Source organism: Brachycentrus maculatus, unplaced genomic scaffold, assembly GCF_059751285.1.
Source record: "Brachycentrus maculatus isolate JH-2025_06_01 unplaced genomic scaffold, ASM5975128v1 h1tg000068l, whole genome shotgun sequence".
Classification (NCBI taxonomy): domain Eukaryota; kingdom Metazoa; phylum Arthropoda; class Insecta; order Trichoptera; family Brachycentridae; genus Brachycentrus; species Brachycentrus maculatus.
Window position 1 is genome coordinate 1,461,688 of NW_028280822.1, and position 27,954 is coordinate 1,489,641.

General features: G+C 35.8%; 1 protein-coding gene across 2 annotated transcripts in view; it reads left to right on the forward strand.

Moving 5' to 3' along the window:
• Window positions 1-27,078, forward strand: part of LOC148311307 (tetratricopeptide repeat protein 39B-like) — a 55,744-nt gene extending 28,666 nt beyond the window's left edge. The window contains exons 2-14 of one of the 2 annotated variants that reach the window (XM_088256865.1): window positions 2,899-3,210; window positions 12,682-12,710; window positions 14,935-15,042; window positions 16,942-17,125; window positions 18,048-18,205; window positions 18,979-19,144; window positions 20,244-20,408; window positions 21,281-21,444; window positions 23,126-23,287; window positions 24,315-24,504; window positions 24,950-25,083; window positions 26,567-26,686; window positions 26,871-27,078. In XM_088256865.1, coding sequence (XP_088112991.1) covers window positions 3,130-3,210; window positions 12,682-12,710; window positions 14,935-15,042; window positions 16,942-17,125; window positions 18,048-18,205; window positions 18,979-19,144; window positions 20,244-20,408; window positions 21,281-21,444; window positions 23,126-23,287; window positions 24,315-24,504; window positions 24,950-25,083; window positions 26,567-26,686; window positions 26,871-26,949 — 1,740 coding nt within the window. In that variant the 5' untranslated portion in view covers window positions 2,899-3,129 and the 3' untranslated portion in view covers window positions 26,950-27,078. Of the gene's footprint in view, window positions 1-2,898; window positions 3,211-12,681; window positions 12,711-14,934; window positions 15,043-15,990; window positions 16,127-16,941; window positions 17,126-18,047; window positions 18,206-18,978; window positions 19,145-20,243; window positions 20,409-21,280; window positions 21,445-23,125; window positions 23,288-24,314; window positions 24,505-24,949; window positions 25,084-26,566; window positions 26,687-26,870 lie in introns of those variants that run through there. The other variant, XM_088256867.1, reaches the window with a different exon arrangement.
• Window positions 27,079-27,954: the final 876 nt, after the last annotated feature.

Consider the following 27,954-nt stretch of genomic DNA (forward strand, 5'->3'; position numbering starts at 1 on the left):
TGGTTTGGACATGTGAAACGAATGAGTGAGGAAATACGGTAAAACAAATATATGAGTCGAGAAAGAAGCAGGGGAAGACTGAATAAAACTTTGCATAATGTATTTTTAAAAATGTTGGGCGTGGTCAGGTCAGGAGTTGGAATAATCGATGGATATGTATGAGGAAATGCATGAATGTGGAAGAGTCGAAGAATATTTGCAAAGATAATGTGGCGTTATTTTCTCTCTGCGTACCCTTGCAAAGAAGAAGCGGGGTGATAGCTAGGTATTTTCATAGTTCAGCGATCACTAAGCAATATTTTCCTTCAAGTAATATTTTGTAGTGTATGTATTTTGTCTTATAAAATCTTGTAAATAAATATTAAAATATTATGATTTGAAAGTTCGAAATTTAAAAAAGTTTTTAATCGAAATTATTGTAAATTGAATTGTTCAAAATCATGCTACACACACGTGAATGCATCGAAACACGTCGCTCACTCCTTTCAAGAACGTCATAAATAAAAAAACTTGATTTTTCAGGAGAACGTTTTTAATGTTTAAAAATATAACACAATGTATTAAAAATAAATATCAATCCACTTTTTGAACTTTTTACTGTGCAACAGACCTTTTTAGGTAAAATTTGAATGTTTTTTCTCCATTTTAAAAATCATTGTAAATTAAAAAAAATAATTAAACAATACCTTTTCTTCAAAATGCAAAAAACAACACTTTCCGCCCTGTAGCGGGTAAATATTAAGTTAAAAATATGCCGCTTTTGCTGGGATATAGAACATTTTCTAGGCATTCCCAAAACATGCACAACTGAAAATAGACGATTTTTGATATATGACGTTGTTGAAAGGAGTGAGCGACGTGTCACAATAGATTTTACGAAAAAATGGTATTTACCAAGTTAACTATAAGAAACAAAACGAATTTGAATCATAGAAATTTATGGTATATTTTAACATTTCTGTAGGAACAGAATTTATGATTGCTTTTACGTCATTACGTTCGTTAGCTGATTGTATTTAACAATAGTGGACAGCAGGCGGCCGACGTCGACTTCGTTTGCTAGTAAAATTATCTATAAAATTACGTCTACTTATCGAGATAAAAAGATTCAATTGAAATAACAACGCGAAATGGTTGGTCTATCACATGTCGTTATGGAGATAAAAAATGTTGACAACATTTTGAGTGTGTCCAAATACTTGTTTACAAAATCTGGATTATCTCCAATTACAGGAGTTATTTTCATATTGTTTTTTGACATCTCATCAAAGATGAAGAAGAAAATGGAAGTCTGGGCATTTAAATGATGGGCTGACGACCATCATAGGCTGGTTTTAGTGATCACTTTACACACGTGTAACATTCACCAATTCTACCCATTATTGACAACCACACTACTCAATTCTTAAAAGTTCTATATATATGAATCATTTTTGAAACATTATTTTTGAATCACTAGAGACATCTATTGGTGAGATGAAAAGAAGCTTTTTTATTGAGCAGAAACTCTTTTATTAGCAAGTGAGGTCCGAATCCTGGATTATAATCACACACGTGAGAAACGCCAGAAAATATCATTTTTATTATTATTATTTAAGCTTATAATTTGACCAGATAATTTATTTACAACATTTTGAGTGTGTCCAAATACTTGTTCACAAAATCTGGATTATCTCCAATTACAGGATTTATTTTCATATTATCTCATCAAAGATGAAGAAGAATATGGAAGTCTAAGCATTTACGTAGCTGACGACCGTCATAGGCTGGTTTAAACTGGTTTAAACCAGCCTATGACGGTCGTCAGCCCCGTTAATGCCTTGACTTCCATATTCTTCTTCATCTTTGATGAGATGTCAAAAAATAATGATAAAATATTGTATAATAGAATATAAATACACTGAACTTCCTTTATACACGATTTTATAATTACACGGTGCAAAAAAGGAGATGAAAAAAATCAAACATTAATTTAAAAATGCGTAAAAGTAATTCGGAATTCTGTGCATACTTCGCATGTAGATACAATTTAGTACTTTGGAAGCTCCTGCCAAATTTTTTAAAGATAAAAATGACTACTAATGTTTTTTCTGTCCGCCTCCGTAGTGTAATGGTCAGCACGCTCGGCTACCGTTCCGGAGGTCCCGCGTTCGATCCCCAGGGGGGGACGGGTCAAATAAATACTAAGTGATTTTTTCCTTCTATATTTATTCAATATCACCCTGCACTAGTACCTGAAGCAGAGGGCTGATTACCTTTCCTTCATGTGTTCACGATCACGATAACACTGCGTTTATATGATTTTTTGTTGTTAAAGAGTAATATATCGTAGTCATACAGGAGAAAGTGACCAAGTACATTTGTTTACAAAAACGTTATCATTGACTATTTTATATCTTACTAGCTTAATATTGCCCTGAAAAAAATCCATAGGATTGTAAACTTGGAAGGATAATATATTGACTTGTTAAAAATGACTAACTGCATTGGTGTTTATTTTCTTGCCAAGCAAAAGTTACTTAAATGGCCCACCTAAACATTTTACGTTTTGTTAGTTGGTCACTTTCTCCTGTACGACTACGATATGCGTTTTTATCATTTACAAATATACTTTTACAATTTCATACTACTTCTGTGAGCCTGAGCGGCTCTTTATTAAATATAGGTATCAAATATGATATAGTGGGTTCGAACTCACAAACTCTGACTACAAAGTCCGCGACACCAAGATAACACTGCGTATATATGTTGCAGTGTCCTATGCACCTTTGGGGTGCAGATAAGGGCTTGAATGAATGCTTTCAAAGTCCCTATCACTGTCAGCGGTGCATGTGAGTTGATACTAATTGGTCTGTACTATCCACCGCCATGTTTATTGATTCGAATGTCTTTTTTCAGATTGGCGTTCCTCCGGCCGTCGCGAATTGAGAATTCGATCCTTTGGAGTAGCGGTCTTGATGAAACACTTCCCAATTGACATGGGTGTGACAGCAACGGCGTTCCGCTCTCTCGTAGATCTGTGAATTGGGTGTCTGTCTGCCGTGACTGATACCGCGGGGCCTTGCCGCTGTCCGGTCGAGGGGGGTTTTATCCGCTATTTAAGGGGACCGCTAGGGGAAGTCCACCGAGATGGAGAAACCGGCTAAGGGCAAGGAGCCTCTCAACAACGATTCTTCGTCCTCATCCTCGGATGTAGAAGATAATGACGAGGTGAGCATATTTTATTTATTGTTTCGGCATTAACTTTGTGGTAAGACATGTTACAATGATATAAGAAAACACTTGTTTTATACCACTTGAGTTTTATTATAGACTACATGTTTCAGAAGTTAAACTTCCATCATTCAGGTCTGTATAGTAACTAAAATATAAAGTTGTTCTATTTATAGAACAATTTTATATTATATTTTAGTTATTATACAGACCTGAATGATGGAAGTTTAACTTCTGAAACATGTAGTCTTTAATAAAACTCAAGTGGTATAAAACAAGTGTTTTCTTTAATCTTTGTTACGAGGTGAGCAAATTTAACACGTTTTATTTTATTCCGCCTCCTTAGTGTAATGGTCAGCACGCTCGGCTACCGTTCTGGAAGTCCCGGGTTCGATTCCCAGGGGGGGTCAGATAAATATTAGTGATTTTTCACTCTAATATTTATTCAATATCACCCTGGACTGGTACCTGAGCGGAGGGCTGATCCACGTGTTAACGATCAAGATAACACTATGTTTATATAATGCCCTTTATACAGTGCCCTTTGCACCATTGGGGTGCGGATAAGGGTTTGAGTGTGTCCAAATGCTTGTTCACATAATCTGAATTATCTCCAATTACAGGAGTTATTTTCATATAATTTTTTGAAGTCTCTAGTGAAGTTCTAGTGATTCAAGGATAATGTTTCGAAATTGGTTCATATAATACATAGAACTTCCAAGAATTAGAGTAGTGTGGTTGTCAATAATTGGTAGAATTGGTGAACGTTACACGTGTGTAAAGTGATCACTTAAATCAGCCTATGACGGTCGTCAGCCCCGTAAATGCCCAGACTTCCAAATTCTTCTTCATCTTTGATGAGATGTAAAAAAATAATACGTTTTATTTTATTTGGAAATTTTACAGAACAGTAATGAGTAACAAAAAACAGGTATTTGTTACATCACATTTAATATAAATACCGGGAAGAGGATCGGGAGGGGAAAAGGGAGAGATCAAAGGTCAAGTCCAAGAAAAAAAATGTGAAAATGGGGCACACCACGATATGAATATCGACTTACTATGTACGACTTCTTATATCTTCGTTTCAAATTCTGTCGTACAATGATTTTTCACACTTTCATCTGAGGGAGCGCATTTCAACAGCGTTGTTTCTGCTTTCATCCTTCCTTTGCCAGTTCTATGTTTTGCTTTTGTACATCAGTGTCGGTACCAGCACTCCGTTGTGAAGCGCCAGTTTGGCTTTCGTATCGGTAACCTAACGCGCCAACCGCTGCGCTACGCCGGCGGGCGATGCTACACGTATTGATTTTGTATTATATTTGTTTTTAGGTGAGTAGGTATTATGTAAAATATTGTTATCGGCCCGTAGTCTTTCTTATGATGTCTCAACTACGGCTCTCATGTTTCGAAATGATTTTCCCCTAATTGGTACTCAGTCCTTCGAGGCTCCAGCAAGAGGTACTCGTTACCGTCTAAAGTTGCCGAGTTAGCGGAAACCTAAAAATTCCAAAAATCATCGTCTTTAAAGAGGGGAAAAGCCTCTCGTCGATAACTCATTTTACAGAAATCGCGATGCTACGTTTTTATTCGTTTTTTTTCCACTTGACCTTTTCAATATTTCGGAAAAATCTTATTTATTGAAATATGTACATTTATGTGTAAGACGCAGTGGCGTCCATTCCGTACAGGCCGAAAATAAGCGCCTCCGCTACCTTACTCACGTGCCATATATGAACACAAACGTGCCTACCCTTCCTTACACAAAAGTGCTCGTAGCGCTTACCTTATCTACATTTTGATTTTACAGATTTGTGTCCAAATATTTGTTCACAAATCTGGATTATCTCCAATCGCAGGAGTTATTTTTCATATAATTTTTTTGACATCTTAACATAGATGAGGAAAAATATTGATGTCTGGGCATTTACGGAACTTACGACCGTCATAGGCTGGTTTAAGTGATCATTTGTAACATTCACCAATTCTACCCAAGATTGACACTCACACTACTGAAATTCTTGGAAGTTCTATATATATGATCCAATTTCGAAACATTGTGCTTGAATCGCTAGAGTTTTACTAGAGACATCTATTGGTGAGATGAAAACTTACTACCCACCTTATCTTTCTATCCACCCCTACCATACCACCTTTTCAAGGGAATCGCGGTGTCCACAAATTAGCAGTGTCCAATCTACACAAGTATGCGTGTACGGGTACGCAGCTTCTAATCCTTTAGCCATTCCTACTATTCTCCTTTTTCTACCTGTTATTCCTCTCCCATAAACAGTAATGCCCATCACCTAAATCCCTTAATAAAGGTCTTCGGTATCCTTCTTCTTCTTCTTGCTCGCCTGTTCCTTTTGGAATATTGACTGCCATTATTTCTCCGCCTTTCCAGAGGTCTGCCTGGGGGTCTACGCCCTTCGGGGTTTCCTTGAAGGGCGATTACGTTGAAGTCTGTCGTCTTGCATTATGTTTACGAGCTTATTCCAATAACGCCTTCGTTGTCGCCATCTCACGATTTCTTCCGTCCTACACGTGCATTTAAGTTAGTTTAGTACACGTGCTCCGTATATCAATGTGTCTTACGCGGTCTCGCAACGTGTTTTCGGTTATACGTATACATATACGTAGATCGGAGAGTTCTCATCTCAGAGGTACAAAGCCGAGATTTTGTTCTAGAAGTATCTGCCCTTGCATCGATTCCACAAGTGGCTTTTGGTCAGACACATGTTTATACCTTCATTTTACTCTCAATTATGTCTTTGTCTGCACTGATTTTCTGAGGCATCCTTATCATATAGCTGCAGCCTTATTGAATTGTTTTAGAATCTCATCTCTTAGTATTCTATTTAATCAATTCCTCTCGGTTATGTGGCTGTCAATCACTCAACGTGTCGGGTTGTGGTCCAGTGGTTAGTGTCGCGGACTCTCGAGTCAGAGTTTCTCGGTTCAAACCCACGGTACCACAATTTGATACCTATTTCTAATAATGAGCCGCTTAGGCTCACAGAAAGAGTATAAAAAGTATTTTTGAAAATAATAAAAACACAAATATTTCTATGACCAAGCCTATGATGGTCATAAGAACTGTAAATGCCCAGAATTCCATATTGTTCTTCATCTACATTGAGATCTCAGAAAACATATATGAAAAATAACTCCTATTATTTGTGTTGTGCAACAGCTCATGCCTAGATGCCCAACAACCCTTGACGTTGAGTAACCAGCGCATCGAAAGGGTCGAGAGTTTCAAGTACTTGGGAGTGTACGCGACTGAAAATGGCAGCCTACAAAAGGAACTGGGAGTGCGATTAGGACTCGCTGGGTCCGCATTCAACAGTATGAAGGCTGTCTGGAGATCGGATTTATACTCGGTGAAAACCAAATGCCGCCTATACAATGCCTGCATTGCTCCTGTTCTCTTATACGGCTGTGAAACATGGCACCTTACAAGGGCCCAAAGCAGCCGTGTACTAAGCTTTGAGAACAGGTGTTTGCGGAGAATCTTAGGCGTGCGGTGGTTTGACTTTGTGAGGAATGAAGAGATAAGGCGTAGGACGCAGCAAATCTTGGTCACAACTGTCGTCAAAAAAAGGCGATTCAGTTGGCTTGGCCACGTACTCCGCATGCCTCCTGAGAGCCTTAATCAAGCTTGCCTCTTTTACAAGGCATCAGGTTCGCGCCGCCCAGGACGACCATTGCTGACAATTCGTCGGCAGTTCTCGTCAGAACTTCGCGACGCGGATCTGACTTGGGAGGATGCAAGGGAGCTGGCAGCTGACAGAAAAGCCTGGAGACAGTTTGTGGACTCCATATGCTCCACCTAGGGAGCGGATATGGTTATTATTATTTATTATTGGAGATAATCCAGATTTCTGAATAAGTATTTGGACACACTCAAAATTTTGTAAGTTTTGTAACTGTTTCTCTCTGGGTTACCCGATTTGGATGGCATTCGTTTTTTTTTTAAACATTTTTCTCTCCAGCTAATGTTTTTTCATACATTTTTTTAATATCTAGAAAAATGCAATACACAACTAAATTAGTGGACTGATTGACCTGTTATTCTTCTTCATCTATGTTGAGATGTCAAAAATAATGATACGCAATACATTTACAGTCTAAAAAAATGGCTTATATAATCTCTTTCCGGTACGCCATTTGTAAAATCGTCCGTAATCATGATTTCTCGTAATCGACTAATAATATACATGTTTCCAAAATTTATTATTTTCACGCTCAACTGAGCGTGATGGAAATACACAATTTGCATCGCTCTCGTTCGGACCTCATACACACGAATGTGAAGTTTATGGTAAAATAACAAAATAATATTAACTTTCTAGCAAATAATATCTTATCAAAATGTTTCATTGTTATTTCAACATAGAGCAAGAAGAACACAGCCCTAGGCTGGTTTAAGTGTATTTTATACACGTGTAACATTCACCGTTCTACCACAATACTGGAATTTTGGAAATTGCATTTATGCTTCAATTGAAAAGATCTACTATACTCTTTTTATAACATTTTGAGTGTGTCCAAATACTTGTTCACATATCAAGGTTTTCTCCAATTATAGGAGTTATTTTTCGTATTATTTTTTGACAAACAAATGAGTTTCTGCTCAATAAAAAAGCTTCTTCGTTTCACCAATCTAATGAAAATTCTAGTGATTCAAGTACAATTTTTCGATATTGGATCATATATATAGAACACCCAAGAATTTGAGTAGTGTGGTTGTCAATAATGGGTAGAATTGGTGAATGTTACACGTGTGTAAAATGATCGCTTAAACCAGGCTACGACGGTCATAATCCCTGTAAATGCCCAGAGTTCCATATTCGTCTTCAACTTTGTTAAGATGACAAAGAATAATATAACTGTTTTTTTTTAACACAGAAGTATTTGTGATTTTATCATTTACAAAATACTCCAATTTCAAAAGAGTCTAAGCGGCTCATTATTGAAAATAGGTATCGAATTGCGGTAGAGTGGGTTCGAACCGAAAAACTCTGACTCAAGAGTCCGCGACACTAACCACGGGACCACAACCCTGACTAAATCTTACATATCAAACAATCAACGTCGTCGGCCCTCAGTGGGCTGTGGTAAAATGATGAAATTATTGATCTCAATGTTGACCGGTCCGCGACGATAAAAAGGTTGGGGACCACTGCTCTAGGGGTTAGAATGCATTTGTAGCCGAGTGCAATGCTAATGTCAGCTCGTTGTGTAACTTGTTACACGTTATTACGGCTCGACCAGTTGACCGCGACCCTTGGGGCCTAGGCGCCCACGAAGGCCGCACATTGCGCACACACGACGAGCGACGCTCTTGGACGGTTTACCTAGAATGCATATAAATGCGTTGCCTGACTCAACCTTACGTAATAATGCAGTTTACCCGTTTTGTAAACAATTTTTTTCACTAAATTTTGAGTGTGTCCAAATACTTGTATATAAATCTGAGCTTCTTACATTCTGACATCTCAACATAAAGAAAGATTTTTTTGTGAACAAGTATTTGGACACGATCAAAATGTTGTAAATAAATTAACTAGTAAAATTATACGCTAAAATAATAAAATAAAAAGGATGTTTTCTAGCATATCTCATGTACGTGATTATAATCCAGGATTCGTACCTCACATACAAATGAAAGAGTTTCTGCTCAATAAAAAAAACTTCTTTCATCTCACCATAGGTGTCTAGATCTAGTAAAATTCTAGTGATTCAAGCACTATGTTTCGAATTTGAACAATGTATAGAAGTTCCAAGAATTAGAAGAAAAAGAAAAAGAGTAGTGTGATTGTCAATCACGGGTCATGTGTAGAATTAGTGAATGTTACACGAGTGTAAAGTGATCACTTAAACCAGCCTATTACGGTCGTAAGCACCGTAAATGCCCAGATTTCCATATTCTTCATCATCTATGTTGAGATGTCAAAAAAAACTTAATGTAGGAGATAATCCAGATTTGAAAAAGGTTACATTTTTAGTATCCAAATAGGACACTCAAAATGTTGTAGATGAAAAATTTTGGGAATAAAATCACTGGTCAAATTATAAGCTGTTAAAAAATTTAAAATCGTGTTTTCAGAAGTTTTTCAATATGTAAAAATAATCGGCGGTAAAATAATAAAAAGGGACTCAGCTAAATAAAAGATTTCCCATTCCAACCATATATGGTTCCAATGAACTCACATGTAATGTGTCATAATTATAAATGTATTATATGTATGAGTTTAAAATTTTTGAGTAGTGCGGTTGTCATGGGTAGAATGTTGCACGCGGATAAAGTGATTACTTAACCAGACTATGAAAGGTTGTAAGCCCTGTAAATGCCCAGACATATTTTTATTCATCTATGTTGACATTTTAAAATGTATTTTTTAAATCTCTTAAGTGCGCGTCGGTATACGAGTAAATTGAGATTTTAAGTACCTCCAAAAATGGCAACCTATTTCGTTATTTCGTAACTTAAGAGATACGGCAATGTATTATGTATAGGGAATACAATCTCGGGAACCGGGATGTTTTTCCGTCCCGGGATTATCCGGGATTATGCCGGGGTTTTCGGGATTGCAAGGAAATTTCTCTAGCGTGTATTTATTATTTATTACACCGATCGTGCAATAGCAATGAAAAATGATAATAATTGACAAAAATTTAACAATATAACTCACTAACCATCACGCCGTTTCTCCACAAGGGTAAGCAGAGAGAATAGAACGCCACACCACTCTGTCTTTGCAAACATTATTCGACTCTACCACAGTTATACATCTTCTCATAAAAACTCGACTATTATTTGAACCATGGCTTTTGAAAAAAGGCAAATGTCCAAGTTTTAAAAAATAATAATTTTTTAAAACTAAACAATAACTCTGTCGCAACATTTTTGGGTATGTCCAAATCCTTGTTCACAAATATGGGTTTCTCCCTCTTCTTCAACACCTGCCGTAAATAACGGCAAGGGTGTCTCGTTGATCCTGTTGGCCTCAGCTGAGTTCGGATAGTGATTGTGTGTAAACTCCTAACGCTCTCACCATTCCACCAGGACGTCCTTGATGGCAGCGGTTAAGATTGGTCCATTTTGTTGCTCCTCCTCGTTGTCAAATAAACCTTCCCTTTGAGCTTCGTCATATTGCTAGACTAGAAGTGCTTGGAGCTCTTCAGTTGTCAGCTCTTTTTGGTGTCCTTCAATAAGCTTCTCCACGCCTTCCTCCTTTGTTTTCAATTCCAACTTTCGGTCCACCGTGATGACGTTATGGAGACAGATCTGAATGTGGAATATTCGTACGTCGGTGATCACCATATATGGTGATGTAATTACCCGATGTGGTGAAGTGTTTCGTGCATCCACGTCTCCATTTAATGCTCCTCAGAAGTGGATCCTCATTTTTATTAATGGATGAACAAATAAATAGATAAACTTACTTGAATGATTCACGTTTATTTTCACAAAGATAATGCTTACAAATAACTAAGGTTACAGATTTTAGTACACTAGTAGATTTTAGTAAGATTATATTCACACAAATTATTTAAAGTTACAAATTTAAAATGCGGTAAATGGGCAACTGAAGGTAGGTCAGGTGGCTCCGGTGGCTTGGGAAGAGAGAGGAAGTACTTCGCTTCGTCATCACTTATAAAGGCGTGGTGACATCATGCTGTTCACAATTGCACGGCCGCCAATGGTTTGTCATCCAGTTCGTCTATGGTAGTCAGGGCCGAACGAGGCGCCACAACGTCCTTCCCCACTTCTATTTCTTCAACTTCTTATTCCTGGGTCCAGTAAGAAACAAGCATCTTCCAGACTGAATTTAGGGGTCCTTTAAGGAACATCTCCTAACGCCGTTCGTACAAGTTCATTGGCTGCATGCGGCCTTGGAGCGTTCGAGCGGCAAGGTGCAATACGATACTGTTCGTTGTGCGAAGCGAGGTTCGTGGTATGAGTCGCGTAATAGACGAACATAAATTTCGTTGGGTGCGGCATTCGTTATGCGAGCGATCACTGTATATTTATTTTACCCACATTTTCATATAAAAAAGTATTCATCAAACAGCTTACACGTGTCTACTATATCCTATAAAAATACTGCTTTCTTTGATCATTGTAAATCCCCCAAAGCCTTTAACATCAAAGTCAACTAATTTTATTTTACGTAATCGTATTATCGCGGATTTTCTTTCGTGAAATTATCAAATAACACTACCTCAAAATATTCTAACATTAATATTTCAATTTTATTTAAAAAAAACTCTGTTAATGATTTTTCGTGATACATTTCATGTATTCGTGTAAATATATATATTTATAATTTAATTTAATTTATTATTTTAGACTTCTTCTTTTAGGACTAAGTCCTGTCATTCTCAAATCCGCTCCTGGGAGGTGGAAGACCAGTTATCTCTCCATCGTTTAGATGGTCTTCCTGGGGGTCTGATCCCGCTTATGCTGCTGTCCGCTGCTATCCTCACCACTCGATCCGAACTCACTCTTCCCACATGATTTCTCCAGAAACGTCTTCTTTCTCTTCCCCATCGCACAACATCTTCAACATCGCAGATTTTTTTTATTTCAGAGTTTCTAACTCTGTCGCGAAGTGTTAGGCCTGCAATTGGTCGTAGAATCTTCATTTCAGATGTCCTAAGAAGGCTTTTTGTTCTCGCTGTGTCGGTTCTTGTTTCCGTGCCGTATGTCAAGATCTGTCTTACGCAGGTCTTATAGATTCTCACCTCACTCTCTTTCAGCATAAAGTTATTTTTCCATTTTAGACTTATTGTAAATATTTTTTTTTAAACTTTATTATTATTGTGAACTTTTTACCCACAAAAAACTGTCACTACTAAATTCTTTTATCCAAATATTATAAATCTTGAACAAATAAAAATGAATTGATTTCAGGACGTCGATAAATGAAATGGTTTTTTCGGCTGAATTCAATTTCAGTTTCTTAAGGCTTTCAAAAACCAAACGGAATTGGAAAATATACGAAATGATAAAGAAATGTCCGACACATTTTGAAATTTTACTGTTGAAGAAACGTGATGGAGTTTTTAGTTGCCTAATATGATCCATTTGATGACGTTCCGTGATTGAGTTCACAACAGCCATCTATTGGATTGGATTTAGAAAGACTTTATTTAGCAGAGACCCATTTATTTGTATGCAAGATCTGAACCCGGATTATGTTACATACTGGAAAACGGCTGAAAATATTTTTTTAATGCAGCTTACACTTTGACTATTTCACAACATTTTGAGTGTGTCCAAATACTTTTACAAAAATCTGGGTTTATACAGAAACATACTAATAATTAAGTTTATAATTAATTATGAAATGAATCATTATTTTAAATAAATAATGGATTTTAAATAGATAGTTAATTTTCATAAAGATATGTACAAAATAAATGTATATAAAAATAATTTTAATAATTTTGTTTCAGTTCTTAGATGCGTGCGATTACGATGTTACGTAAGTATTCTTTTTTATATATATTTTTTAATTGAATTAAAGTAATTATGTAGTAAGACAACACATTTATGGTTTACATAATATAAAAAAATTAACAACTTTTTTGAGTTTATTAATGTTAACAAGACTAGTTTCGAGAACTAAAGATGTTCTCATAATACAAACGGTTTAATGTTTGTTATGTAGATGATTTTACCCAGGTAGCCGAAAATGTAAACCTTTGTCGGTTTTCCTAATATGTAGGGGAGAGGACCCTACCCTGGACAGGTCCGTACCTTGGTCAATCGGTTCCCGTCGGCCATCTACGTAAATATTCGCAAATCTTTTTTTAATGTCAGAACGTAATGATGTCCTTTAGCCATTGCATTGTATTTGTAGCGCGAAGAATCTACTAATATTTTTGTTGAAATTTAAAAAACGATTTTTGTGCATCGAAAGTAAAATTTTCAAGCAACACTCCGGTAATTTTTGAATTTAAGAATGTCAAGGAGAAAAACGATATACTTTTTTTATGGAAAACAGTTGATACGCAGTGATTGGAGCCATCAGTTTACGAGTTTAATAACCTCAAAATCGTAATTAAATCAAAGAAAACTGAAAGATTTTCATAATGTTTTTTGTCTCTCTAAATGGTTATACTTAATAGCATTCAAATAAGTTGTAGGGCTTTAATTATTTTAAAAAAAAACTATGGAAATACAAAATATTATAAACTTTATAAATAGTTTTACTGAACGATTACTTTATATGACCAAGGTATGATACCATATGGTCCAAGGTACGGGACCGTACCGTACCTTCGGCCAAGAGGTTTTGTAAAATGTCATTCCTATGTATACTATGCATGATAAGCATATGATATCTTCTAACAATTTAATTATAAATAACCGATCTATTCGGTTCAATAAAAAAAAATGACGTGCTTTGTCAATTAACCATTTAATGTGACTTTGAAAAAAACGGCCCATGGTACGTGCCTCTCCCCTATATGAAGCTTTAGCTTATCCATATTTGCCGACTATCCAAATCGGTACAAAATACAACGATCTAGTATATAGGGGCTAAAATATTATTATAGATATTTGACAGAATGCAAAAATCATATTTCCTTTAATGTGATCTTTGAATATTAATTGGCTTAGCTAACAAACTCTTCTTCCTCCGAGGATGATGCTGCAATTACAGAAAATTATACAATTATTAAATTATTATGTACAACTTCTACCGTCTGAATTATGTCGCCGTGTTTTATCATGGCGACTGTCGTAATATTTTTCCTGAAAGCGATTTTACTTTAATGTTAGTTCGTTTGGTTTATTTATCTTGTTCATAACGAATGACTTAAAGAACAATAACTGAAAAGATCGTTTGAACCGGTTTTAATACTGGATCACTTTGATGATACCAGATCCATTGTTACTGAACTGTTGAATGAACAGATCTTCTACACTTGTATAATGCATGCTATGTCTGGAGGTCCCGGGTTCGATTTCCAGATAGGGTCAAATAAATATAAGTGATATTTATTAATATTTATTCAATGTTACCCTGGACCTGAAGTGGAGGGCTTATCACCTTTCCTTCATGTGTTAATGATCAAGATAACACTGCGTTTATATGATGCAGTGCCCTGTGCACCATTGGGGTGCGGATAAGGGTTTGAAGAAGTGAAGAATTGCATGTGACAGTAATATAAAATTAATGGATTTTGACACATCACTCACTCCTTTCAACGACGTCATATATCAACAAAACTTGATTTTTCAAGAGATCGTTTTTAAAGTTAAAAAATATAAAGAAATGTATTAAAAATAAATATCAAGCCACTTATTGAACTTTTTACTGCGCAAAAGATCTTTTTAGGTAAAACCTGAATGTTTTTTCTCCATTTGAAAAATATTTAGTTTATTTAAAAAATTAAACAATACCTTTTCTTCAAAATCCAAAAACAAAACTTTCTGCCCTGTAGCGGGTAAGTATTAAGCTAAAAATATGCCGCTTTTGCTGGGATATAGTACATTTTCTGGGCATTCCAAAAACATGCAGAACTAAAAATTGATGATTTTTTATATATGTTGTTGAAAGGAGTGAGCGACATATGCAATTACAATATTTTGACTCTAGCTTACGGAAAGAGTGATTATTCAATAGGTACTTCATAATTTTTTGGACACGATTTGATTTTAAAAAATGTAATATTATTTTACTTTTGTTTACATTTTAGAGAGGGGCAGGAAATGGATCTGGAGAAAGCTATGGAGCATTCTCAACTGGCCATAGATTACTTTTTCAACAATAAATTTTTGGAAGCGAGGGAGATTGTTAAAAGCTGGTAAGTGCAATATAAATTTTCCTTACTTCAAAGAATGTGGAAGAAGCGAAGAATGTTAGCAAAAACAAAGTGGTGTGACGTTATATTCTCTCTGCCTACCCCTGCGGAGAAGCGGCGTGATGATTAGTTAGTGTTATTTAAAGAATTATGTAATAGAGATATAGAAAATAGATATTGTTTTTATATGTACTTATAATGCAAAGAACAAGGTATATCCGAACCTGTGTAAAGTTCATTTGCACATTTTTTCCTCTACAACTTGTATTTTTTTTTGTTTTTTGTTGTTATAGTGTTAAATTAAGTTAAAAATTTAAATTTCACTTGGTATTCACCAAGTGAAATATAAATTTTAAACTTAATTTGGTCCCATTTTACGTCGCATTCATAAGACCCGATAACAAAGTGCAGTTTATGGAGACTTTAAATTTAAAGTTTGTAATTTTGTTTATTACGCATGATTAGATAAATATTTTTTAAAAATAATTACACTACCTACCCCGTTTTGACACTGGTTTGAAATTCGAATTCTTGACATTTCGCCGAAAAATGTTTACAAAATATTTTTGCTTTATGGTAAAAAAATCTCATTTTGTCTATGTGAATTTGAAAAACTCACGAAAAATGGACGTAAAAAAACTCTTCCATGCTCGTATCTTTGTAAGATGCATGCGAATATAAAATGAAATATCAAATCTATGAAAGCAATAAGATTGAATTTCCTACAGCAAAATCCGAAATAAGCAAACGCTTCTATACCCTCGTTTGAGTTAAGTGCACGCGAATATAGATTGAGTTTTCGAACATTTTTAGCGCCGTTAGGTTGAATTTACAATGACGTATGTATGACAAAGCAAACCATTGAAAGTAGTTTAGTATTAGTAAAAAGAATAAACCCATTGCCTTCGATCATATTGGAAATACACTGTGGTGTCGCTTTTTTTATTTACACGCGTTTTTTACCATCCAAATTTGTTAAGGGTTGATTTGCATTGAAACTTTTTCGAACCGTCGTGTTGCAATCGTGCCTGCGAGCGGCAGCCTGTCAGAAAAATGGAGTAATCGAAATTGCGGATTTAAAAAAAAGGTAAAAAAAATTGTTTGATTACGCTGAAATTGGAATTTTGTTGTTAGCAAAGGACTTACATATATAGTGCCACATTATTTGACATTTCTATACTGTACTACGTTGGTGTCGGACAATTTAAGACTTTGGAGATTTTCCATGTTATTTGCAAATAAACAAGGTGTAATATACATGTTTCGCTGAGCGGAAAGTGTATTTTTGATGGATAAAGATTGGGGTAAGTGGTATGGCATCAGTAGGCGCAATTTTTGTACAAAATACTGTGTCAGGGTTCTAAGTTCTCGGGATTTTTATAGTATGAAATAAATATATTTAAAAAACGCAGTCTAGGAAAACGTCGATTCTGCCAATTTCGAATAATAGTTTACACCTCTATTTTTCATCCATTTCCGATTTCCCCTTTTATTTTCTCCATATTACTAAAACTTTTGTTAATTTCTACAAAAACGTAAAAAATGTTTTTTTTTGCATAAATAGGAACAGAACTACCCTTTCTTTCTTTCTATCCTCCTTAATTTCCTTTTCCATGTAGCAGTAACATCCTTCACCCCGAACTTGATCTGTATCTCTTATATGTTCCATTCCTATACCCAAGGATCTGATGCACAGCACTTTGCCTTGCCTTAATATATTAAATTAGCACCATGTCAACCGTAAATCTAATGCGGTGCTCTGTGCACCCCTTGTGTGCCGATAGAAACCAGAAAAAAGAAAATATGAAATATATTTAACATGCAAAAAAATATAGAACATATAAAAAATATGCAATATAGGAAGTAATGAAAAATATATAGCTGTGTATTTGTTTTTTTAAGGGCTAACACTTCCATGTACCATTCCACCGGCGAGTGCGTGTTTGCGTTTTTATCGGCAACATTGACATTTGACAGGGAGCTTATACAGGAGGCTAATGTGAAGATAAAACAGTGCATCAATCTGTGCAATTCTCAGAGGAAGAAAAGATCCCTAGGCGAGAGTATTGGAACCATCGTTAAGAAGGTAAGAATTATGTACATACTAGGGTGACACTGAATTGATTTGATCCATGTTGTTTTTTAAAGTTATATTGGTGGTATTCAGTAATGCTGTTTGATGACTGATCTCGTAACGAGAAGTAACATTTTTCAAAAATCATTAATTTCTACGAAATTACTATGGCTCTTTGTCCCAAATCCTTGCTGATGACATAATTACATTCTTTGCTTTGATTATTCAATGTGGCATCATGGTGCGTTTAAAATAATTGTGCTATGCGTTCAGATTCAAGTATGTTTAAATTTTAAGATAACCTCATTTAACACTGCTTCGTTTAGTGTCGTAACTTGTTGGAACGTATCCCCTAGAAAAAGCAGTCTTGCTGTATTTATTTGTTATTGAATACATTGCTTGAAAAAATATGATTTCACTCTTCAAAACTGTCTTAGCTCTGCTAAATATTGGTGATGCAATGACTAATGAATGATACAAGCTTTTTTCGCTGTTTAATGTTATACTGTATTACTACTACTACTAATCCTTATCCGCACCCAGTGGTGCATAGGGCACTGCATCATATAGAAGCAGTGTTATCTTGATTGTTAAATACACGAAGGATAGGTGATCAGCCTTCCGCTTCGGGTACCAGTCCAGGGTCATATTAAATAAATATTAGACTGAAAAATCACCAATATTTTTTTGACCCTCTTGGGAATCGAACCCGGGATCTCCAGCATGGTAGCCGAGCGCGCTAACCACTACACTATGGAGGCAGACAAAATATATATATATTGACCATTTCATAAAACATTTGGTACTGTATAAAGTCAGTTGTTAAACACGCTTCAGGAATTCCGCCATAGTGAGATTTTTACAAATGTAGTTCTGGTTTTTAAAATTTAAAATTCTCAAATTACTGTTGACATTTCTCAAATCTGTCTTTCAGATAAACTATGATACCTATACTGATGTAGAGGTTCATGCAGAGCTGTGCTATGCGGAAGTGCTGCTGCTGAAAGCAATCCTAACATTCATCGAAGACGAGGAGCTATTATCGCTTGTGAAAGGCAGCCTCAAAATAAAGCAGTGCTATAACAGTTACAAGTAAGTGGGTATTGCAAGTGTTGCGGCGCTAGGTTGGTGGACCTGCAGGACAGGTTCTGCGATTGCAGACTGTTCGACCGATTGTGGTTCCATTGGCTATACTTCGGAAATAGCTGCCTCGGGAAAACATCGCATGGACTTAAATTAACACATTGTTGTCGGGTGGTTTTTTTCATTAAATCTGACCCTAATTATACTCAGATAGTCTACCGATCGACCCTCAGTATACTGATCCCAAGCAATTCCCATCTGTACAATGTTTTTTGGAATCTCTCACGAGATACCAAAAGTAAACAAATAGAACTTCCTCTCACTATCAACAGTATGTAAATGACTCTTTTGAGCGTTTTTCTGCAAAAAATGTGTTAAGAGCATTACACCGCAACAATATCACCGTCTAAACAGCACCACTCAAATAGCTCCTGGCCCTAAATAATTGAAAATAATAAATTCAGTAAAATAGCAGAAGGATTCTTCTTCTCCGTCTTATTCCTCATTGCTGAGGGTTGTGACCCTTGCAGAAGCAATGACTCTTCTCCAGTTATCCCTTGACTGTGCTGCACGTAGCGCTCCAACCACTGAGGTGTCTGCCTTAATTTGATTGGTCCATCGTGTGGGGGATCTTCCTCGTTTACATCTAACTAGTTTTTTAAATTATTTTGTCGTTGATAATATTGGCCATTCAATTTCAAAGTATCTAAGTTTTGTTTTTGTTTTCTGGAAGCGGTTCCCTCAACTAGCCGAATGTTAAATTGATATTTTGCCCATGGTAGGGAATGTGCCACCATCCTAAAGGAACGTCACTGGACTAACGAGACTTCGAAGAACCATTTCGAGAGTGGAGTGCGGATGGGGATTGGATCCTTCAACTTGATGATATCTCTCCTACCCGGAAGAATAATTCGTCTGCTGGAGTTTGTCGGATTCAGTGGAGATAAGGTAACATTGCACTCTATACAATACAACTTCTTGTACTTCTTGCCATTTCTGAGTACAGTAAAACCCCCTATAACGTTGAGATAGGTACCGACCGCATTATCAGAGGGAATGTTAGAAGTGGTTAATTTTTAAAATCCTACTTTTACATTTTAACCAGCGGAAAAGACTGAAATGAGTCATTTAAAATTTAAATACAATTTAAAAACATTAATTCCCTACAACGTTCCCATTGATAAACGCAGTACCTATCTCAACAGTAAAGGGGGGTTTACTGTATTGCGTTTGCGAGCTTTTCTGTAGCAAGCATTTTTATGGTGTATCATTCATTCATCCATATCCAAGTCCACAAACTGCCTTCAGGCTATTCTGTCAGTTATCAGTGCCTCTGCACCATCCCAAGTCAGTTCCCGGCCCAAACTTCAGTAAAAACTGCTGATGAATCGTCAGAAGTGGAGGCCGGATACTTTACAAAAGAGGCAAGGTTGATCGGGGCTTTCGGGAGGATGCGATGTACATGGCCTAACCAACTGAATCGCCTTTTCTTGACAAAATTACTTGTGTGTTATTTTTTATGACATGTTTATTATTAATTTAATTTTAATTTTAAATTAATAAAAAAAATCTATTAAAAATCATCAAAATGCGATTTTATGACAATATTCATACAAAGCGAAACAGCTGTCACTAATATAATAAAAAGTATTTATAATTTTTAATATTTTAAAGTGTATTAACAGTGGTTGCCTACCATGGAAATAGCTGATATAGTGCATTTTATGTATTTGATTCATTGATTTTGTATGATCTTATGCTAAATATGAAAACAAGAAACAGTTGCCGTATTGAAGTAATGTGTTTTTGACAGTTTCAAATAGTCATGAAGAGATTTTTTTTCAAAATCATTCCTTTTTTTTAATTTGATATAATTTCATTCATTTATTTAAAACATTGTTTCGAGGCAAATACGGCAACTGTAGCTGTGTAAAAGTTGGGTTAGGGATTCTGCGTTGTGTTGCGATGGAAATACATTTGCCCGGTTTGCATGTCATTATACTCGCAAGGAATCACTGTTTTATTTTGGATTTCATTTGTATGACAGACTCAAGGAATCAACGAATTGCTCAAAGGACTAAATGGCGATGGCATACGTCAAGTGTTGTGTGTTATGACTTTACTTGGATACCATCTGATCGTTTGCTACGTCATCACTGATCAACCCGGAGATCTGAATTTGTGTGATGAAATCATCTCCAAACAACTGAAGGTATGTTTCCATTTTGGTTTATTTCCATAGTTTTTAAGTAGCAGAAAGATTTCTTATTTTGTCTTTGAAATTTATCTTTTCTCGTGTTAAATTTTTATATACTGCTCACTCCTTTCAACAACGTCATTTATCAAAAATTGACAATTTTCAGTTGTGCATATTTTCGGAATGCCCAGAAAATGCACTATATCTCAGTGAAAGGGGCATATTTTAACTTAATAATTACCCGCTACAGGGCAGAAAGTGTTGTTTTTGCATTTCGAAGGAAATGTATTATTTCATTATTTTTTTAAATATACTTAATATTTTCAAATGTAGAAAAAACCTTCAGGTTTTACTTAAAGAGATCTGTTGCACAGTAAAAAGTTTAATAAGTGGCTTGATATTGATTTTTAATACATTTTAATATATTAAACTTTCAAAACGATCTCCTTAAAAATAAAGTTTTTTGATTTATGATGTTGTTGAAAGGAGTGAGCGATATATGAAAATATAAGTGTACGTTTGTTCAACATCTAAAATCTCTGATGGTTATTCACTGCAGAAAAATATTGAGACAACGTTGCATTGAAATGAATGTAAGTTTTAATATATCTGTGAGAAGTAACAAGTTTAAACCCATATATTTTAACCCCAATGACACTTAACAGCAGCACACGCAATACTAAACATTGCTCATGGAAGATAAGACATTCTTGACAGTGCTGTCATTTAGCATTTTTTATATTTTCATTGTTTCACATGCAATATCAAATTAAATGTATCAGAAATGTGTTCTTTTATTTCCTATTTTTCCATTTGACCTGACTGAGCCCCAGCAACGCGTGGCTCGGCACAGCTAGCGTATGATAAATTGTTGTTTCTGTTTTCAGATGTATCCTTCCGGAGTGTGGTTCTTGTTTTTCAAGGGCAGATTGGAGTACATGAAAGGAAACTTGGAAGAGGCCGTGACCTGGTACAAGAAGTCGTGGAAGAGTCAAGATATCTGGCCGCAATTCCACCATCTGTGCTTCTGGGAATTGCTCTGGGTGCATTGGTAAGCCTGATTTGTTTCTAAATCATAATGAGACTGACTGTACGCTCTGTATGAGAGTATGCTACAAATGTGCGTGCGTGTATGGTTTGTGATAAAATAAGATAGCTATAGATGTATGTATTTGGTGCAAAACTTGTTTTTCCCTATTTGGAAGTGGATGACGCATAGAGCACTGCATCAGTTTGATGCAAGTTTCGCTGATCCAGCTCGATTACTAATTACATGTAGGCCTAACCTAAGTCAAACGAATGCTCGGCAAAATGATGCATGAAAGATGTTCAAATGGTGATATAAGGAAAGAATGCAAGGCTGAGATAAGCATTATCGATAAAATTAAGAAAGATGTGTTGAGATGGGTTGGGCATGTGAATCGAATGAGTGTAGAAATTAAAGCTAGTGTGAATGGTAATAGAAGTAGAGGAAGACTGAGGAAAACTTGGAATGATCATGTTTGTAAAATACTCAAAAGCGGTCAGGTCAGGAGTCGAAATAATAGGCAGGTATGTATGAGGAGATGCATGAATATTGAAGAGGTGAAAATTGTTTGAAAATATAGATTGGTGTGGTATTCTATTCTCTGTCTTCCCCTGCGTAAAGCAACGTAATGGTTAGTTAGTTAGTTTTTCTGACTTCACTTTTCCATTCTCCCATTTTTTTAAATTAAATTTAAATTATAAATTCAAAGCCTTCTTTCTTCAAGTAATATTCTTTCTTTCTTTTTCTGTGGAGTGTAGTTTTTAATTACATTTGGATAAGATTTTATATGTTTCATTTAGATTGTAATTAATTTTGTGTATAGTACATAGCAGATATAGTAAATAGGAAAAATGTAAAGTGCCCTTTAGATCAGAAGTGTCAAACTCAAAAGGTACCAAGGGTCGGAAAAGGTATTTTGGGTACGCCGGCAGGCCACATCATAAAACTCAAAAATCTCATTTTCGTTTTTATCTAACTTTAAGTGAATAATTTACTTTAAAAGACAGTCACATAAGGTACAGTAGATCCAATTTAATGATTTTGTAAAAGAATATCACATTTCCCCGTAAGAAAAAAAATTCAATGAAGAATTAAAATAAATGAAAAATATAACCACAGGTATCTGCGGGGGCGGAAAAAAAATACTCGGGCCACGAGTTTGACATACCTGCTTTAGATGACAGAAGTAAAAGAAACTGTTTTATGTGAAAATTTTCATTTGTTAGTTCTTCGATGTATCTAATAGCTTTCATAATATGTATTGAACTGTTTCCGACAAACCTGCAGGGCATTTGTCACCTTAACTAATTCACACTAGCAACAGCAATGAACAGGGATACTTGCGATGATTAAATCTCTTTTTACATACAATTCGGTCTTCTTGTATATTTCACATCCAAGACTTGTAGGCATACATTGCTCCTAAGTTCACATTACGATTCTATTGCATGAGGTTAGGTATGTGTAAAATGTATTGGATTGATGTGAGTCGCTCTTGGCAAATTTGGGACTTATGAATGCGGCATATAGTTGTCGCAAGCTGCATGCTACATTCAATACCTTCTTGCATTGAATGATCGTAGAGGATAATTGTATCCACTTATACACTATAATTCCATATGTATCTTAATTTTGCATTGTCAATTTACCTAGAGTTGACTGCTGTTATTATGTAACAGACAACTAACAAAGATTATTTTTGCAGCATGTCCTTGGATTGGCGTGAATCGATGTTATATTGCGACTTCTTATTGGAATCGAGTCGTTGGTCTCGCACAATATATTCGTACCAGAAAGCCGCCGTGATGTGCATGGCTTGGGGACAGTTGAGCGCCACTGAGAAGCAAACCTGCGACTCCCTGATTAAGTAAGATTTTTCGTACAAACTTTTTTTCATTAATCCTGACACTGATTCGCTCTACGATTAATATGTATATCTATATATAGGGTGGCACAAAATTATCACCCTATCGGAAGATGTTACAATTTTTGCAAATGGCATCCTACGTTAATCATATTTGACATTTGTGAACTAGACAGCGGCAGTATACAAGCACTTTGACAATACAGGCACAAATATGTATCACTACTGGCGGTAGACACTTGGCGGATATCATCTTTTCGCTTTACTAAAAAAATTGTTAAGGTCCAAATAAGAATTAAGAGATCACCATTTTATTTACTAAAAAAAATATTCAAAAACTAAATTGGAAGATTAATTTTTTTGCCACTCTAAATCTGTTTGTATACTACAGCTGTCTAGTTCACAAATGTCAAATATGTTTGACGTACGACGCCGTTTGCAAAAATTATAATATTTTCCAATGGGATTGCTCCACATGTAATAGGTTTCGAACTTGACATGATGCGCCTTTTATCTTTAATACAAATAAACAGGAAAATGTGAGAATCCCACATCTATCAAAATAACAACACACGCGAGTCGTGGCACCTCACCAAAACTCAGAGCAAGAAACTAGCATGTTTTGAAAATATGTGCCTGAGGCGAACTGGGTGTAAAGTGGTATGACTTCGTCAGGAATGAGTATGTGAGGAATAGAGCCCAACAGCTCCTCATACTGGAAGTTCTGAAGAGAAGAAGGTGGACATGTTTGAGACATTTCCTCAGCATGCTACCTGAGAGAATTAACCTCTCATGTCTCTAATTCCAACCCCGAGGATTCCGACGCCCCGGAAGGCCGCTGATGACCATTTTCCGACTAAACTCAGCGGAACTTCGAGATGCCAGACCGACCTGGGAGAAAGCCTAGAGACAGAGTGACTTGGAGACGTCTCATGCTCCACCTAGTGAGCGAACATGGAAAAAGAAGAAAGAATACCATGTAGTACATCTCTAAGATATGGTTTTAAATTAGTTTTTTTTTGTGTTATAGCAACGCACCCTCCTTCAAGCAAAGGATTGCCGGCAAGTCTCTGCCGATGGAGAAGTTTGTGATCAAAAGGTGCAAGAAGTATGCGGAGCAGGAAAATCGCCTCATTCTGCCGGCTATTGAGATGATGTATCTCTGGAACATGTTCCGCGTTTTCAGCAAGAACTTTTCTGTCGGTGACAGAATCCTGAAGGTAAGAATTACTAAATATCAACAACATGTAATTTTGGTTGGTTGGAAGAAATTGCTTCTTAGCAATAAGCCAGCATTGTATTTTGTACATATTCTGTAAAAGAAGTTTAAATAACGTAACATAATACATATTAACATCCTTAAAAGCCTCGATACACATTATCAACATAAATAATTTATAATGATTCGAACATCTATTATACATCATTTTATTGCACATTTATCTGAGGGATCGCATTTCAGCAGCATTCTGTCTACTTTCATCCTTCTTTTGCCAACTCCAAGCTTTGCTTCCATACATTCACTCTACAGTGTGTGAATAAATTTTGCCGAAGGGAAAAAGTCAATTTATTACACTGTGTGTTACACATCCTGTAGAGGCAATACTCATTACCAATACTTTATATAACAAACATCATATTTTATATATTTTTCTATTTTTCTAGTTGATTGAAAAGACGGAGGCTGCGGGAGTTACAGATGTGGATGACAAGGCTCTACTCCTTCTGCTGAAGGGTTCTGCATTCCGCCATTTGGGGGCTTATCTCCAAGCTCAGCAGTGCTTGGACTCTGTAATAAGGTAACTTTCTAGTCAGTCATGTTTCAAGTAACTAAATACAAAATTTGTAAATACTTCCTCACCGAGAATTTGAAAAATTCTTAACTCTTTTGCGATTTTTCAAAATTATTTATTTTATCGGCACTGGATTATTCACTCTACGTATGATATATAAATGTATGCAAGGTCATCTTCTCTTGTATAAAACCCCATAACATATTTTTTGTGAGTGTTTAACTTTTCCTTTACGTTGCTAAAATGTACTTCCGTATGCACCATTGATATGTATTTTGTACACCATATGAAAATGTTTAAAAACAGGAAAAATATGATTATTCCTAAATGTTGCTTTTACTGATCATAGTTGAAGTTGAAATGTAACAATTTTGTAATGTTAGCTCTGGTAAGTATATGAAAACGAGAAAAAAAATACATCGCAGCTAGCCACAATAGCTAGCTTAGGGACAGGACCGCTGCGTAAGACAAACTGTGCACTACTGGAGCAGTAAACACGCTACGACATGCACGTATACGCAAATCACGTCCACGCACGCACACATTGAAAAACGCTTGTTTATTGGTGATTTTATCCCCGATTTTTTCATCGCTGCAAATGAATAACTTAATATTGTAATATTTTTATGTAATACACAATTATACTACGCAGGAATACAAAAATTCAGAGCACGAATCTATTATATTTTATATTGATATTCTCATTTTAAAAGTCGAGTTGTAGTAATTACATATCACCTGGAAGGGAAGGTCAAAAACGTAAGGCTGTGGACTAAAAACTTTAAAAATAATTTGTTGTGTTAAAATAATTAAAACCACTACCATCAATTTCAAGGGGGTTGAAATAAATATATGTGATTTATCACTCTTACTTTTACTTAATACATACTATCTTGGATGGGTACCTGAAACGTAGAGCTCATAACGCCTTCATGTATTAAACAATTAAAATAACACAGCAGTGTATATATGATGCTGATGTTAGAAGAACCATTGCTATTCACAAAATAAATATGTAATAGTGGAAATTGTTAATCTGATGTGTATCTGGCAAGAATATGGAATTACAAAAAACATGTCTCTCTAAAAGACCAAGAACAATCTCTTCTTGCGATAAATCAATCAGAACTGGTGCAATTGCAAAGTGTCCGTGATATCCGTTCAGGACTAATTAGTAATTTGACAAGAAACCTTTAATTGATTGATCAAGTAATAATTATCCATTTTGCTGTTGAATTTCAGTCTCAAGAAACCTTAAATTAATTGATCAAGTAATAATTATCCATTTTGCTGTTGAATTTCAGTCTCAAGAAACTTAAATTAATTGATCAAGTAATAATTATCCATTTTGCTGTTGAATTTCAGTCTCAAGAAGCCTTAAATTGATTGATCAAGTAATAATTATCCATTTTGCTGTTGAATTTCAGTCTCAAGAAGCCTTAAATTGATTGATCAAGTAATAATTATCCATTTTTCTGTTGAATTTCAGTCTCAAAAAACAGATTAAGGAAGACACGTACCTCATTCCTTATGCCATTGTTGAAATTGGTCTCCTTTTCAACAATATGGGTGACAAGATTAAGGCTATCAGTGCTTTGGAAGATGCCAGGTAATTATTAGCCAGCAATTTGCCTAAGTTGTTTTCTTCTCCTCTTTTCTATTAACCTTACATTATATTTATCGGCTGACAGACCGGTATTGGTCACAGTTGGCATTCCTATGTTGAATATAATTTTTAACTTAAAATGGCCCTTTATAGCCTACTTTAATAACATTGAAATGTTTGCCTGCAGGAAAAATTACTCGGGATATTCCTTGGAGTCTCGTCTACACTTCCGGATCCACACTGCCCTTACCAGCCTGAAAGGATAAACTCAAGATAGTGTAATGTGTGTTTTTCCATGATGTGATCACTCATTCTTTATCGGATCACACAGTAGAGAAGTGGAAACAAAAATTGCATCCGTATTTATCCGTGTTTGCTTCAAACATATGACGTAAATGATAAAATTGATGCACATTTCTTTTTAAATTTGTAAACAGCGTGTTGAATTGGTGTGTTAGTAACATTGTTTGTGGCCATTATAAGCAGCGGTGTGCATAGTTTTTAGTAAGTGTAGGCTGTAGAAAAAACAATTGCAGTTGAAATAACGCAATTCTTGGATTTTTCGTAATCGGCATTGCTCATTAACTGAAGAACTGATCCACAGATGACATTGACTTCTTCTTCAAACCCAATCCTATTCGCACCCAATGCTGTATAAGGCACCATTGGGGTGCGGATATCAACACAGTGTTATCTTGATCGTTAACACGTGAAGAAACGAAGAGCAGCGCTCGCTCCGCCGACTCCACACGTTAGTCTCGAGACTCTCCAAATGCCGGAAGTATTTGTCTATATTGCACTTCAACGTGTCCTCTTCGTCAATTCTAATCCATCAACATGTTCATTTGTCAATTTATCTTTGCTTTTTTCTCTTTCTTTTCTTCAAAGAATCAAATACCAGCTTTTTGGGAGTCCGCAATAATAACACTGCAATTTGTAGTTGTGTGCAAAAAATGTGTAAATTTGAAGAACTGTTTTTTCCTTCTTTTACCTCGAGGAACTCGTACAGATTAATGCGTCTAAGTTACACAATCTATTGCGAGTACAGGTATGCGGCCCAGAGTACCCTAGCCATTACTGCTATTCGTACTATTGCATCTACCTGCTATTCCGTTTCCATACAGTAAGTAGTAATGTCCTTCATCTTGTATGTGTATCCCTTCAAATATATTTCCCTTCCTTAGATCCAGATCGCAGGAGTGATCACCCTTCCTTCTTCATATAACACTTTAGTTTATCCAATATGAAGCTCTATGCACCATTTGAATGTG